This window comes from Channa argus, chromosome 6, assembly GCF_033026475.1.
Source record: "Channa argus isolate prfri chromosome 6, Channa argus male v1.0, whole genome shotgun sequence".
Lineage (NCBI taxonomy): Eukaryota > Metazoa > Chordata > Actinopteri > Anabantiformes > Channidae > Channa > Channa argus.
In genome coordinates this window covers 9,579,539-9,594,866 of record NC_090202.1, presented here as the reverse complement: position 1 = coordinate 9,594,866, position 15,328 = coordinate 9,579,539, and the positions used below count along the sequence as shown (strand labels likewise).

Genomic DNA, 15,328 nt, shown 5'->3' with positions numbered 1-15,328 from the left:
CTGTAACGACCCGGAACTCACTGGATAAGCAGAAAGGACAATAGAAAATAAAAAATCTTCTCTGGCGATGCCATGTCATCGCTTTTCATTCTCTGTTTTTATAGACGCTGATAGATGGTCTGGTAATTGTAGTCCTTTTTTTAGACACTTGTAGCAATTGTCATGTTACTGCTGGACCATCAGTTAAATGTGCAGTTTGAAGTTGATTATGTTTAGTCTATGTTTAAAAAAACTGGAAGTTTAAGCGTCTACCTGTGTTATCCTTCTGTGTTCACTTTCATGAGTAATGGATTTTAACCATCAGATTTTTGCTTTAGGAAATGCAGACATCTTAGATGTCAACACATAATACAAGAGCATAGTTCACAAGAATGCGAAGTGACGTATGTACCCTTTCCCAAAATATGGAACACCATCCTGGAAATGTGAATGAGTCAATTACAGAATAACCAGAGAGCAACCTCTCACTCTGAGACAAGTGTCTTGTGTCTTGCTCTGATGGAAGGGGAAAATACTATTAGGTCTTGCTGGTCAGGCGGAGAATGGCGAAAGAATCCAATGTAAATGTGAGAGGAAAGGAAGTAGGTGTGAGAGACATGCAGGAGATGGCTTAATTTAACAGACCCTTATATCTCCAGTAGTGCTGACATGTATGGAATAAAATTGAAAAATAAAAATGGACAAATTGAATCAGAGGTGTTTTAAGAAGCACAAGGAAGAACAGACATGGGGAGTATTAACATAGGCTGGCTTTTATTAGACTGGATGTGACTCATCTTCCCCCACCCTGTAGATAAACAGGATTGTGTACATCAGTCATGTCTTCCAGTATGTACACACACACACACACACACACACACAAAGGGGAAAAGGTTATGAGGCGCTTTGCAGTAGCCTGTCTGATTTTGTTAACTTTTCATCAGTCTCCGTAGAGTATAAATTCATGTGCTCCATTTTAATTTGCTTAACATTCTGGATCAGGCTGAACATGAGCAAATAAATTACAGCCTGGTGGGACCACACTTAAGTTAATGACCCTATATATTCTATTACAGTATGATGATGTTAAGATCACAAATTAAAACTATTAAAAAAAACAAAAACAAAAAACAGGGCCATCAACACCTTCAAATTGTCAGGTTATCAGTGAAAGGTGCATGAAGATAAAAGAAGTGAATTGTTATGGCCCACAGCACTACCAAAACCAAAATCAGATTAAAATGCTGTGATCATGAGTGCCATTCAATCCTGTTCCTGTATCTGCTCCTCACTAAACAGTTTAGCCACCTGTGATTTTAATGCACTGGTGAGTTTGCAAATTTTTCAGTCTCTGCTCTTTCTTCACTAATATATGTAGAAGCCAGTAGATTAGTAGTTACTTGTTTGCAATTTTAATTTCTCTGAGTCAGTTTTCTTTATTCAGAATGGTAGACACTAGCATAGTGAGGTGTCTCTTTACCCCCACCTGAGGACAGCAGGTCTCACTTATCCAGTGGAACTGTTACCATGGCACCCATAGCTGTTCCAGACTGTATCTTGTGATGTCTCTTTCAGTGTTTTAACAATGTGACGGAGATTTGTTTAAATTTTGGGGTTTTGATCAAAAATGCCATAGTGGTTATTATATTTCTCTGTGTTCTTCAGGGGGCATCAGCTCTGTTTGACATGATAGAATACTATGAGTCAGCCACACATCTCAACATTTCCTTCAACAAGCACATTGGCACACGGGGATGGCAGGCTGCCGCTCATATGATGAGAAAGGTAAGAGATAAACTTGTAATGTTGGCAGAAGAAAAGGACAAAGCCTTTTATTATGGATCTACAAAAACTGCTAATACACATCAAAATGTGTGTTAGCTGACTTACCTGCATGTATTCCAAATGAATTCTATCTCTGTTTTTCTGTAGACAAGCTCTCTTCAGTATCTTGAGGCCCGTAACACTCCTCTGCTGGACCACTCGGCTCCCTTTGTGGCACGAGCACTCAGGATCAGTGGCAGCCTGGCAGTCCTCCACCTAGAGAACTCTGGCCTGTCTGGCAGGCCGCTCATGTTATTGGGTGAGACAGGGCAGTGGATGCTTTTACTTTTAAATGATAACTTCAGCGTTAAGTATTAGAGAATCTTGAGCCCTAAATTTTAACCTGTATTCCTGACATTTTCTTTCTTTTTTTTTTTTTTGTTTTTTTGTTTTCCTCAACCTAAAATATGCTTTATTTTCTGGTCAGCTACGGCCCTTAAGATGAATATGAACCTGCGGGAGTTGTATCTGGCAGACAACAAGCTCAATGGCCTGCAGGACTCAGCTCAACTTGGAAACTTGCTTAAGTTTAACTACAACATCCAGATCCTGGATCTTCGTAATAATCATATCCTAGATTCTGGTATGCAGCACTGATATAGCACACTGTTCAGTAGCCTTGTTTGTTTTCTCAATGTTCAGTTGTTTCATTAAAAAAAGATTTCTTCCTTGTGCATACACCTCTGTCTTTTCATAGATTCAAATAAGGTGAAAGCCTATTGGTTGCTGGTAATTAGGACATTGTAGCATTTTGATCAAAAATAGATCAACGGCTTTTGGCCTGTCCCTTCAGGGTTTGCCACAAGGGTTGTTTTGACATAAGTTTTTAAGCCGGGTGCCCTTCCTTCCGCAAACCTCCTCTTTTTTCCCGGGCTCGGGACCGACACCAAGGTGGTCCTTGGTGGCTGGGTGAGGCCACACGTGGTGGGGTGGGATTCAAAACCGCGGTCTTCTGCATCCTAGCCTAATGTTCTGCCACTGATCCACTGGGCCCCCCAGCATTGTGCTACAGCTCATTATTATAAATTAGTATATGAGTATATTTATCAATTGCAAGACAGAATAGTTAAAATACACATTTTTAGGCTTACCAGACCTTCTTAAACAATAAAAAGAAAATATGTTCTAGTTCACACTGTTTTTTTTTAATTTTTGTTTGGTTTTTTTTTTTTTTTTCGTTTTTGGCTTATCCCGTGAGTTCAGGGTCCCCACACCAATGCAGTCCTCCTCAATTCTACTTCACACTATACTATCTTGAAAATATTTTTTAGTTTGTTGCAGATGAACTAACTGTGCCCGTGTCAATAATTATCTCTGTTGTCCTCACAGGACTGACCTATGTGTGTGAAGGATTAAAAGAGCAAAGGAAAGGCCTTGTCACTTTGGTGCTATGGAACAACCAGCTCACGCACAACGGCATGGGCTGCCTTGCTTCTGCACTGGTATACACACACATAATGCGACGATAATTGCAATCTGCACACAGATACAAAGGTTGTCAGATGTTTTAAGAGGTGGCAGTCTTTAATTGATCTTTATTACACTATCAGAGAAGCTCTATGTCATACATATTTTCTGCTAATTTCTGTTAATGTTCAGCAGCTGTACCTCAGCTCATGTCCACATGTGCTCATTTCAGTTGTATCTCAGACTTGTAGATTTCTGCTGAAGTAATGACTGTTTTTTTCCAGTTAAGATGGTGAGGGGGTGCTAAATATTTATTTAAGACGAGACTTGAACATACCACAGAATTTGTAATTCTTATTTGTTATAGTTTTCGTGGGTAAACATTTGTGTATTACGGGGAGACATGAATGTGTTTTTAAATGTTGCTGTGTGATTACCGGATATTACCAGTATAATTTCCTCATTAATATGCCATGCCATTTCCCACAGTTCAGGTTCAGTTTAACAGCAGTCTGTTATACAGATAGATAATCCATTTCTGAGTTCATTGAGTTCATTGACTCCATTTCTGTCATTGAGTGATAGTGTCATTATCTCTTATGCTATGATTTCCTTCTGGGACATGAGTATATTATTTGGGTACTGCACTGTTTACATCTAGACACTGAGTTATTACAGTCCTGGACTCATAAGACATTGATAAACTTTTTTTTATGCTGTTTTTATTATTCAGATGTTTTGCGCCAGTTTAATAGAACCACAGAAAATTTGACATGCATTGCGCAAATAACATTATATCTACATAATGCAGAAACTGCAGCATGTTCCTCACTCACATAATTTTTTTTTTTTCGTTTGTAGTGTGTTATGGAATTTATTATGTTGCCTCAATATAATAGCTGTAGAGCTATGGAATACTGAAGCTTTTTTTAGTTTTTCTTTTCCGATGCTCAAGAAAAGTTGTAGTATACACAAATTGGCCTAACACTTCCAATAAATGTGCAAAAGAACATCCCATGACTATCCTGGTGGCCTAATACTTATAATGAATGTGCAAAAGAACATCCCATGACTATCCTAGTGCCTGATTACAAGAGATAATCCCTGTGTAGTCTTCTGCCACAGTGCAATAAGATGGTAACACCAAACATTTAGTAGAAGCCAGTATAAGGAGAAACGGCTTTTATAGACAGTAAATTTCAGTGTGACTCAAAATTGTCTCTATAGTTAAGAAATGGACACACAGAAAAATCCCAAATACAATTAAATCTAAAACTCTACCACATAAACACTTACTAAAATAATCTGAATGATAAAATGTGCATAAAATAGAGCATGATTTACAAATAAAATGTTAAATGATAAACAGCAGACATAACAGTAATGTGTAAAAATAAATAAATACGTTGTGGACTTTTATACTTACTGCAGGTGCAAAAACTCACTAATGTATTATTTAAAATATTAAACACAAATATATGTCTGTTTCTATACCTCAAAACCTTCTATTTTCCTTTTTATTTTTATTTTTTTTGTCTCTTAGCCATGCACCCAGAGTCTGGAGACTCTGAACCTCGGCCATAACGCAGTGGGTAACGAAGGGGTCCACAAGCTGAAAGATGGACTGATTGCTAATCGCTCTGTTCTCAGGCTGGGCCTTGCTTCCACCAAACTTTCCTGTGAAGGTGGGAATTAATGCTGCTGCCTCTGCTTTAGTTTCAGTTTTGGATTTTTGTATACCTGACAGCTTTCTGTCATTTTGTGCTATAGGTGCTGTGGCTGTAGCTGAATTCATTGCTGAGAGTCCCAGGCTGCTGCGCCTGGACCTTCGAGAGAATGAAATCAAGACCGGTGGACTGATGGCCCTGTCGCTCGCTCTTAAAGTCAACACATCTTTGCTGCGTCTGGACCTTGACCGGGAGCCCAAGAAAGAAACTGTGAGCATGGGTCATGAAGAGGGGGATGGAAAAGAGAAAGTAAAATTCCGGATACATTTTGAGACATCACATGTGTTTCTGCTTATCCTACAATGAATTCCTGCGTACGGTTTGTCAGCTTTGTCAGCAACAGTTTCATCCTAAGAAAACTTTCTTAAGCCTCTTTTCAACGTCCAGAGCTGAGTTTCACACATGTAACACACAGTGGGAGATCCTCATGGGAGAAATTCCGCTTGATTTCAGTGAGGGGTCAGCGCACACAGGGAGCACAACATGATAAACAATGTACGCTGTGGCAAACAGTGTTTTGTTTACAGCCCATGAGAGCTGTGCATCTAAAAAATAAAAAGTGAAGATCATCATTGAGACCCAGCATGCAATGCTATCTGAGATCCAGAAACGGTTGTAAAAAAAATTATACTATCCTGGAAACTGCGTCAACACATCCAAACAATTTGGATCAGAGACGCATTATTTGTAATCCTACGAAAAGCCAAAAACCAACAATTAGTTGAAAAGTATGCATTCAAAGCATAATTTGACTCACAGGGTCCCAGATAAAAAAAGTAGGTATGGGTGACTGAGCAACATGTCCCTTTAGTGTGAAGAACGTAGTTGCTGTTGTTTGGTTTGAGTCAGCCCCACATATATTCCTCCTGCTTCTGTGCATACTCCTTGGAGCACTAGAGCATGTTTTACAATTAAAGTGAATATGTATAATAATAATATAATACGATTTATGTCTTCTGTAGAAGTAAATGGGTTTGTTGCTAAGAGCTACAGATGTCAAATGTATTGAGAGAGAGAGAGAGATAATGCAGCTATGGTTTTGGTCCCTGGACTCGTATATAATACAATGCTGTATAATACCTGAATAATAATAAAATGTCACGTCATTTCATGGCTTTATTATGAATACAATGTGCAATAAAATGCCTAATAAAGGCCTAAAAGTCATGAAATGAAGGGTTAGGAAGATGGAACGCAACAACGAAGGTCTCTTTAGGCCACCAGAGCTCCCACAGACTTGGCTTTTAAACACAATCATTAGATTTAATGACAGATTGAGTCTTGGTCAAGAAATCCAAAGCGCTTTGAGAGAGTTTATTCTGATGCCCTTGTGGTTTATTCTGTATGTATGTCTCTCAGGTCAAAAGCTTCATTGAGACCCAGCGTGCACTCCTGGCTGAAATCCAAAACGGATGCAAAAGAAACTTTATCCTGGCTAAAGAGAAAGAGGAGACCGAACAAAAGATGAGGCAGTCTGCCTCCATGGCCGAAATTGCTACAGAAGATGGAACCAGGGACGAAGAAGAGGAAGAAGAACCTGCATCGAAGGACAGAGGTGACGGAGAAACTAAATTTGATGAAGAGGGGGAATCTACTCAAAATGCAGTAGAGACGAGCAGCCAGCCAGGATCGAGCTCTGAACCAAGCGCTTCTCAAATTAACCTGGAGTCAGACTCCGACACTGAGGATGAGGAGGAAGAGGAGGAGGTGGTAACAAAGTCCTCTACTACATCAAATTCCTCCACTCATTCAAACCAGACTGCTCCTCCAATCAAGTCAAGCGTTGCACAGCCCACACTCAGTGCCACTCGTGCTTCCTTGTCCCCATCTGCTTCACCTGTTGGAGGGCTGAGTGTTGTTGCTAGCATCACTGTCATGGAATCTCCAGTTTCTCCAGGCACCCCTCCATCCCCTGGCCGCTGTATTTCTGTCTCAAGTCCAGGGAGAGGTCATAAAATCTTTATGGTAACACGGGTGGAGAGCCCCCCTGAGCAGCAGCTGTTGCAGATAAGTGCACCCACATCTCTCAGCCTGACTACAGAGTCCTCAAAGAAACCTGTAGATATGATCACACAGCCCATGTTACAACAGACGCAGCCGCCACCTGCATCTCAAACACCTACACAAACACTAATGGAGGTAAAGGAGAGTTCACCTGCTTCATCAACAGACTATACAGAGGAAAGTCCTGTAGCACACTTAGAGTCTGCACTACTTACTAAACAGATTCATACACTAGAGCCACATTCTATAAGTCAACCCACAGATCATGTGACACCTAGCACTTTAGACCCAGAAGCAACAAATCCAAGTCTACTAATACAAGCCCTGCCTTCGGATTTCTCACCAGTGCAGGTTGTAGTAATTCAGCCAGCTGACGAGGCATCTGAGAGCACTAAAAAACCCCAATCTGAGCAAACATTAAAAAAAGAGAAGGAAGAGCAGGAGAAAGGCTGTGTAGCAGATGAAGTAAAGCCGATGTCCCCATCTAGCACAGAAGAAGAGTCCGACAAACTTGGTCAAAGCCAGTTTAGTATCTCTGCAGTAGTCACACAGCAGCAATCATTAACGTCTGCTCTTGATCAACTACAGGATGAGCTAGCATCTGCGTCAGAGGAGGCCCAGTTCATAAACCAAATAGAGGAAGAAGGCAAAGAGAACATACTTGTACAAGAGGAGAAGCAAAAGGCACCAGAAACTGAAAAAACAAGTTTAACAGCGGGGGAGAGCCAGCCAAATCAACTGGGACCAAGTCCAAAGCAGCAAAACGAGGAAGAGCCTGTTCACTCTGTCAGTAATGATCAACAGGTGCCATCTGTCATTCCCAACTCTGCCTCAACGGGGCCCGAAGCCTCTGCCGGAGTGAATGCAGACTCACTAGTTGAAGACAAGGACTCAGCTGATGAGAGCTCTGCAGACGAGGGTGAGTGTCTTACCGAAGCTCCGGATGGAGAAGTAGTGAGTTCAGCTCTGCCCAATGGCCTGAAGCCCGAGTTTTCCCTTCATCTTCTTGATGCTGAAAGCCCCAAGCCTGGCAGCTGTGTCATGGAGCATGGTAAGTCACATTAATCACTACATTTTGCTGTTTTAGTTAAAGTCACTTTTATTGGCTTTGGGTGTGAAAAGTTTGTTTTACAATGTGTTTTTGTCACTTGCATAGTGAGTGTCAACTGTGGCCAGGAGCTGGAAGAGCTGCTGCTAGAAGCCAGTTTGGAAACTGGGAGGGAAGCGCCATGAAGCTGTGAGGTAAATAATAGTCAGTCTGTAAATAAATAGTCACAATGCAGGAGTCATCATCAAACAATCGTTGCACCATACCAGTTAATATTTACACTACAGGTCCCAATTTCCCTATAATTAAACTGCATTATAATGGATTTAAGACCCAATTATCATTCTGTTTGTTACATCCAATTAGGGAAGTAAAGAGACATTTGTGGGTCATTTAAATGAAAACTACATTTATACCTCAGCCATCTGTTTTGTGGAGCTGGTGGGAATTTGAAGTACAGTTATCTCACTAAAGTTGGTCTACAAGTACAGATAAAAAGGCCCAAACTGTCCATTGTAAACTTCAGTTTACAGACAGACTTCCTGTTCATAATTGACCTACACTTCCAGCCAATCTGCTTTTATTAACCTGTTTGATCAGCAAATTCTTATACTTTTCTACCAACTTGCACAACTACAGAAATGTTATATTGGAAGTATGGAGTATTATTAATAAAACACCTAACAAAATTGAAATATTTCCATTACGAATGTAACCGTTCTGAAACTGAGACAGATCCTGCACCACAAAAGTTCACTATCTGGTGCTGTGGTTCTTTAAAATAAAAACTGCAGTCCTTCCTCCTAACCACCACCACCCTATTGCGGACATCTGATCTCTTGTGGATATTCAGGAAGGCTCCTGCATATTAATAAAGGCTCCCTGACTTTTAAAAAATTGCAGTGTCACAGAAAATCAGATGTGTTTTTTCTGTTCTTATTGTAAGACAAGAAAACAGGAATTTGCTTTTTTTCTTACTCAGGCTTTATGTTGAGAAGGCAACAATGTGTCAATTAAGAAGGCATAACTCTATAATGTGTTTAGGGACATTACAGAGTGTAGTCAGTGATTGAGTCAGTGAGTGAGTGAGTCAGTGATTTGCTCAGATCTCAATAGCTTTTAGTGGTCCAAATTGCTGTATAAATAAAATCAACGATCCTCTATCGTTGTACCCCTAGTTGGCATATTTCTGCACCATCAAAAAGCCAGCAATTTTTGAAGACTAAATATGCTTCAAAAATTCCTGCCATTTAGTTCAGACATAACAATATCCACAAGTTCATTTACCCTCCTTACACTGAAGAAGATGGAGCGATTCTAACTTGGAGATGTGTGTGTCGTATGTCAGTTCTTGCATCAGTGTCAGGGGCTTTTTAATCAAAACTTAAACTCAAAGTTCAGAATCTACTACAGTATATAGGGTCACTTTTCAAGTGTTAACTTGAATGTGCTACAACAGTACCCGCCTTTGAGCAAACAAAAAGCCGAGGCAGACGGACTATAACTTCACATCTTCATATCTCAGATGGCACTCATGCTTATGGTTATTCGCACCAGTGAACCTAATTAATTTTTCACATTTGCATGTTTTAATTTTAAGTCACATTTTTTAGGCACAGGATTATCAGAACAGAATCTGCATTAACAATGTCAAAAACAAAAAATCAAAAAAAGCATTTGTGGCATTAAAAATAGTTCATTAAAAGTAGTAGTTGAGTTTGATCTCTTATATTCATACTAATTTATCCCCTCTACTTACTTCCACAGCAACTGCACTGATGGGAGAAAACTACACTTGGATTGTCTGTCTGGCTGGTTCCCATACAATATTTTTCATTTCTTTGATATTACCACCACCAAGACCAGTTCTAAAGGACAGAAGACCTGGTGTCACAGTCAAAGCTCTATATACAAAAATAAAGCCAATAATGGAAAGGACCCAATGTGCGTAATGAACGTCTCGAGCTTGGCTGTGATACAGGAGCAACCCTCTACATCCACACTACATCCACTGAAACACATACACATATGTACATTTAGTAGGAAGAAGATGGAAATACAAAATTAAAATCCCCCTGTTGTCACTACATTCTGTCAGTCTTTACCCACAGAGCAACCACATGGAGGGAGGATACAACACTAACCAAAGACAGAACACAGACCTACAGATCTCCACTGTAGTCGGAGAAATGACTAGCGATTAGTTTTTTCAGGTCACACATACACAAAGATGGAGGTTGATGGCACACACACATAAGACAAAATAATGGTGACGGACCCTGCTGGGCAGACCTGCTGACTTAAAACAGTTGTTCTAGAGGAGAAAGTAGATCACCATTAAAGCTTTTATATCCAAGGAAACTGAAAACTGAAGATGTTAATATGTCTGTTTAAATGTTAATGTTTTACGTCGGTCTCTCCTAGTCCCCACACTTCTTTTTATTTTTATTTTTTTTTTGAGGAAAAAAAACTCCAAGGGACCTTTGCCAAAGTGACCTCCCTTCTGTCATATTTTTCTCATCCTCTGTTCACTTTGGCCCCTCAGGAATCAGCATCCCCCTCCTCTGCCTTGGGTCTGTCTCCTCAGATCTGATGTGGAGGAGTTACAACTCTCCGCCATCTGGTTTGCTAAAACAAAACCGCTTTTTGAAAGTCACAAAGCTGGAAAAAGCCCAGAACGTCTGACAATATCAAACAGCAACGCAGTTTAAACATTTTTTTCCTTGATTCTCTGCAATTTTAGACTGTTATGCTTTCTACCAAGCATTGTGTGTTTCTGGAAAAGCAGCTGCGTCTCCGTCATTATCCCAGTCCTGCTATTTCATCTTACCTCTTAGCTTTAGCTCACCGTTCATGTTGCCTTCAAACTCAACACTCAACACATTCAGTCTTCGTTGTTTCGTTTAGCTGCTTTGAGTAATTAGTTCTTTTGTATTTATTTTATTGCAATAAAATCCTTTTCTGTTTTTCCCAGTTTTCTTCACCCTTCTTCTACCAATTTTCCTGTTTTCCATTTGAGGGTTTCTTTTAAAAAATAAAACCCCTTTTTGATGTATATTTCAGGTTCAAAGTAGAGGAAATATTTAGTTTATTGTTTCGTTTTGCTTTATTGTGGGGCAACCTGGTTTGGGAGAAAAGGTAAATATGATCGAATGGTTAGCTATTAGAAGCAGTTGGGGTGAAGTTATAAAAGCTGATGCAAAGAACCAGTAGACCTGATCAAAGTCTTTGTTGCATCAACACTGCTCTGCTGGGTGACGCAGTGGCCACAAGAGGGTGCGTGTGGTGTTTTTCCACAGTGGAAAGAACATCACAGCATCATCTACAACACACTGGAGGTGATGATGTTTCTGATAAAATTCAACTCCTGTCCTGAACTTTCCACAACAAGGCTTTAAAACTGAAAGGTTAACTTGATGCATGTTTGTGAAGAAGCCTGATTTATTCTTTAACTTTTTTTTTTTTTTTCGTTTGTTTTTTCTGAGTTCAGATACAGGCAGGGTTGATGGGTTTTTTTTGTTTTTTTTTTTGGAAAGGAGCAGCATTCAGCCCTCCAGCTGTTATGCACCCAACAGAAAGTTTGCCCCCAATGTTTGTAATGCTTTAATTTTTAGAATATTTTTAATAATAATTTGTTAACTTAATTGAAATGTGCTGGTAATCACAAAGACATGTATGGCGAAAAATTGTCCTTCAAATAAATGCATGTAATGACTAAAGATATGAGTGAATATTTGACTTACTCAGTTAAGGATTTGAAAACCTGAAGCAGAAATAAATCAATGTCATTATAAAGAGATACAATTTTACTATGTACATTTATGTTTCTTTAATATATTTTGCCACATTTGTAGCAGTTGCAACCAGGCAGATTATCTCTGCAAAGAATGGATTTTTACATTTCCCCAAATGCTTATTGTTATTTGACTATTTGGAGTTACAACTTGTAGATAAGTTATGTATTTGATGTTTCTTACTCTGAACAAACACTTGATAGTACACTGTTAGCATATTAATATATAGTTTATTGTTTCTAAAAATGTTTTTAAACTAGACTTTTTTAAATTATTTTTCCAATGTGTCACCATATTTTGTTCCAGTCTGGCCACTTCAATAAAAACATTTTCTAGTGGTTAGTTATTACAATATTTAAAAAGACCAGTGTACATGGTTTTTAGTAGCTTTCTATTGATCAGTGTCAAAAACACGTTCCATCAGCTTTTATTCATAGTTGTAGGAGGCAAATCCTGATAAAGCTGATGAACTGATTTTTAATAGTTCTTCTAAATCTCATCTGGCAACTAATCACAAAGATAGATCTCCCTTTATTTAAAATACTACCATAATCAAAATATTGAACTTCAATGTCTATCTCTAGAGAAAAACCAGCACATTGCATCCTACAGCCTGAGAAGCAGAAGGTGTTTCAGCTTTTCTGAAATGCCCTATTCCCAACACGTAGATGGAAAGTTGGCATAACATAAACAGCAGGGTTATATAATATATAAGCTACACTAAACAAAAGTTTGTGTCTGATTGTAGGCTTACGATGACTTTGATATTCAGGTTGGATATACACCAATTACCCAAAACACTAATACCACCTAGTTTAATTTTGTGGTGGACGAGGGTCTGCATGGGCAGTTTTACTGGTTTACTGGACACCTGTAAATCATTTATGTATAATTTATTTTAACATCCAAACATCTCCTGCCAATCCTTTTTTAATGTTTTAAAAGAAAACTGTTTGAGTTTCAAATAATAAATCTCCTGATCTAGGAGGTGAACAGTACTGTTGGTCGTTTGCTGTAATTCAAAGCTGTAAAATAGCTGTAAAAACACTCACACTACATAGTGTTTCTTTGAGGTGATTCCAGTTGCTGCAGGCATCCACTTTCATTGTCTACATTGCTGTTCTGTTATAAGTGTTTAACAGCTTAAGTGGTTCTGTACAGTATGAGTTAAAATATATTGAAGGAAATGGCAAATCTAGCATTGCACGAGGAACATACAATCTGCCATTTCAAACAAAGAAGGTTTATATTACACAACAGCTGTAGCTATCCCATATACAAAAAGGAACCCATCTCCACCTTCCCCACCACTGTGAGGGTTGAGGGGTTCACGTCTCCTGGAGTGAGGGTGTGTAGAGGTGGGAGAAGGTCAAGTACAGGGTGGGAGCGCTGCTCTGTGTGTGTTGTCCAGTGCCTCTTCCCTGAATGAATTCCAGACTGCACTAATCTACTCCTACCTGATCGTGCTTCAGTAAGACAGGAAAGAACGATTGTGAGATACAGTTATTTAAATATGGATTTGATTATCCTTCAACGCTCACAGGGCACTCGTGGGTTGAACGTGCAATTCCTAAACTTTTTGACCTACAACACCACGGAATGAAGCATTGTCGATTTAGACAAAATGTCCCGCTATTCTCAAATAAAATGTACTAATAATTTGATGTGCCACTTACTTTTTGAAGCGCAATTCCTGTGTGGATTATGTTTATAAAGGGGCCAACGAGTGCTCAAAGGTCAGGATAAGATAGAGGCTTCAGTTCAGTATCAATATCATAGATCTGATTCAGGACACGCTGTCACTCATTGCAACTGTCATGTTTGGTAAGTCGAGCCAAAGCACTTTATAATGTGGCTTCACATTTATTCATGCTTACACTAATGATGGCAGCTGCCTTACTAAGTGCTCCCAGACCCATCGTGTCTTACAAGGACACTCTGGTATGTATTCAGGACGAAAATGGAGTCACTCACTTGACTCTACCAGCTGAGCTGCAGCCACTAAATATTATTAAAAAAAAGTTTATTAAGAAAAAGTACTGACTACAGAAAAAAAAGTTTTTATATCTCAAGTGTGTCAGTTTTATGCCTAAACCGAATGTGATTTGAAATGGTCTTTATATCTTTTCTTTTTTTCTGTTATTTTGATTATTTGTGTTTATAGCAAAAATTAAAATGATCCACTGAAATTGTTGGTTTAAAAAATGTTGTGAAATGCTGAATTCAGTTTTAAACTGGCATAAAGCATAGATGCTGCAAAGGAAAAGTGTCATTTGTCATTGTGAGTCTAAAGTCTAAGTCTAAAGAAAGCCCAGAAACTCAAATACACAAGACGCTGCCACACAAACACCAACTCCTGCTCTGGACTGTTTTTTTGGTTGTTCTCTGTCCAATCTGGATTCTCTCTCTTTGGACACAAAAGCACTGTAACAATTCTGCAGCTTCTGAAAATCAGAGCAATTAACGTATGTGAGCACCGATTTTTGTTTTATTGCATGTGTGGGGATCCTCTAAAACTCTGTTTTGAATTAAACAATTCTCAGTGTCGTCTACCCTCTTGTTACTTTTTCATGACTCACAACGTGACCAGAAAAATGTCTGAAGCACTGTCTTTGTAAACCTAATGAATAGTAAAACACATGATTGTGCCCCTCAGGGTGAATGGTTGAGGAGTGCATCAATGTTTAGTTTTGTAGATCCGCAGACATCTAACAGCAAGCCAGATAAATTTCCTCATTCAAAGGCAAGAAAAAGCTAGAATTTGTTTGATACTCATTGTTCCTATTTCTCAGCAGGGAATTAAATTTGACTAGAATAAAAAATGTTTCATGAAGATTAACTGATAATATACTACGTGTTGTTATATAGTACAATATGTGTTGTTGTGGATCTTTCAAAAGAATTTATTTTTATCTACACAGGAAAATGAGTTCTCGGGATGAGACCACAACGGATATAAAGGCATAAAATGCATCCAGAAAGTATTAATAGGGCTTAACTTTTTCCACATTTTGTTATGTTACAGCCTCATTCTACAATGGATTACATGAATTAATTTCCTCAAAATTCTACAAACAGTACCCCATAATGACAACGTGAAAGAGGTTTTTTCTGTAACACTTTGCAAAGTTATTAAAAATTAAAAATTTGGAAAAGCATACACCTGTCTACCTAAGTTCCCACAGTAAACAGTGCATGTCAAAGCACAAACCAAGCCATGAAAGTCCAAGGAATTCTCTGTAGACCTTTGAGACAGGATTGTATCGAGGCACAGATCTGGGGAAGGGTACAGAAAAATGGCTGCTGCATTAAAGGTCCCAATGAGCACAGTGGCCTCCATCAGCTGTAAGTGGAAGAAGTTTGGAACCACCAGGACTCTTCTTTAGAGCGGACCGGCCGGCCAAACTGAGCGATTGAGAGAGAGAAGGGCCTTAGTCAGGGAGATGACCAAGAACCTGACGGTCACTGTGAAAGAGCTCAGTGTTTCTCTGTGGAGAGAGGAGAACCTTCCAGAAGGACAATCATCTCTGTAACACTGAAAGGGA

At 39.1% G+C, this 15,328-nt stretch overlaps 1 protein-coding gene across 1 annotated transcript in view; it reads left to right on the top strand.

Annotated features, from left to right (window-relative positions):
- The window catches only part of ppp1r37 (protein phosphatase 1, regulatory subunit 37), a 42,260-nt gene extending 30,139 nt beyond the window's left edge, over nucleotides 1–12,121 (top strand). Inside the window, exons 5-13 of the mRNA XM_067507133.1 lie at nucleotides 1,645–1,764; nucleotides 1,912–2,062; nucleotides 2,231–2,386; nucleotides 3,133–3,245; nucleotides 4,754–4,895; nucleotides 4,981–5,147; nucleotides 6,297–7,992; nucleotides 8,098–8,183; nucleotides 9,757–12,121. Of these exons, the coding sequence (XP_067363234.1) occupies nucleotides 1,645–1,764; nucleotides 1,912–2,062; nucleotides 2,231–2,386; nucleotides 3,133–3,245; nucleotides 4,754–4,895; nucleotides 4,981–5,147; nucleotides 6,297–7,992; nucleotides 8,098–8,174 (2,622 nt within the window). The 3' untranslated portion in view covers nucleotides 8,175–8,183; nucleotides 9,757–12,121. The remainder of the gene's footprint in view (nucleotides 1–1,644; nucleotides 1,765–1,911; nucleotides 2,063–2,230; nucleotides 2,387–3,132; nucleotides 3,246–4,753; nucleotides 4,896–4,980; nucleotides 5,148–6,296; nucleotides 7,993–8,097; nucleotides 8,184–9,756) is intronic.
- Nucleotides 12,122–15,328: the final 3,207 nt, after the last annotated feature.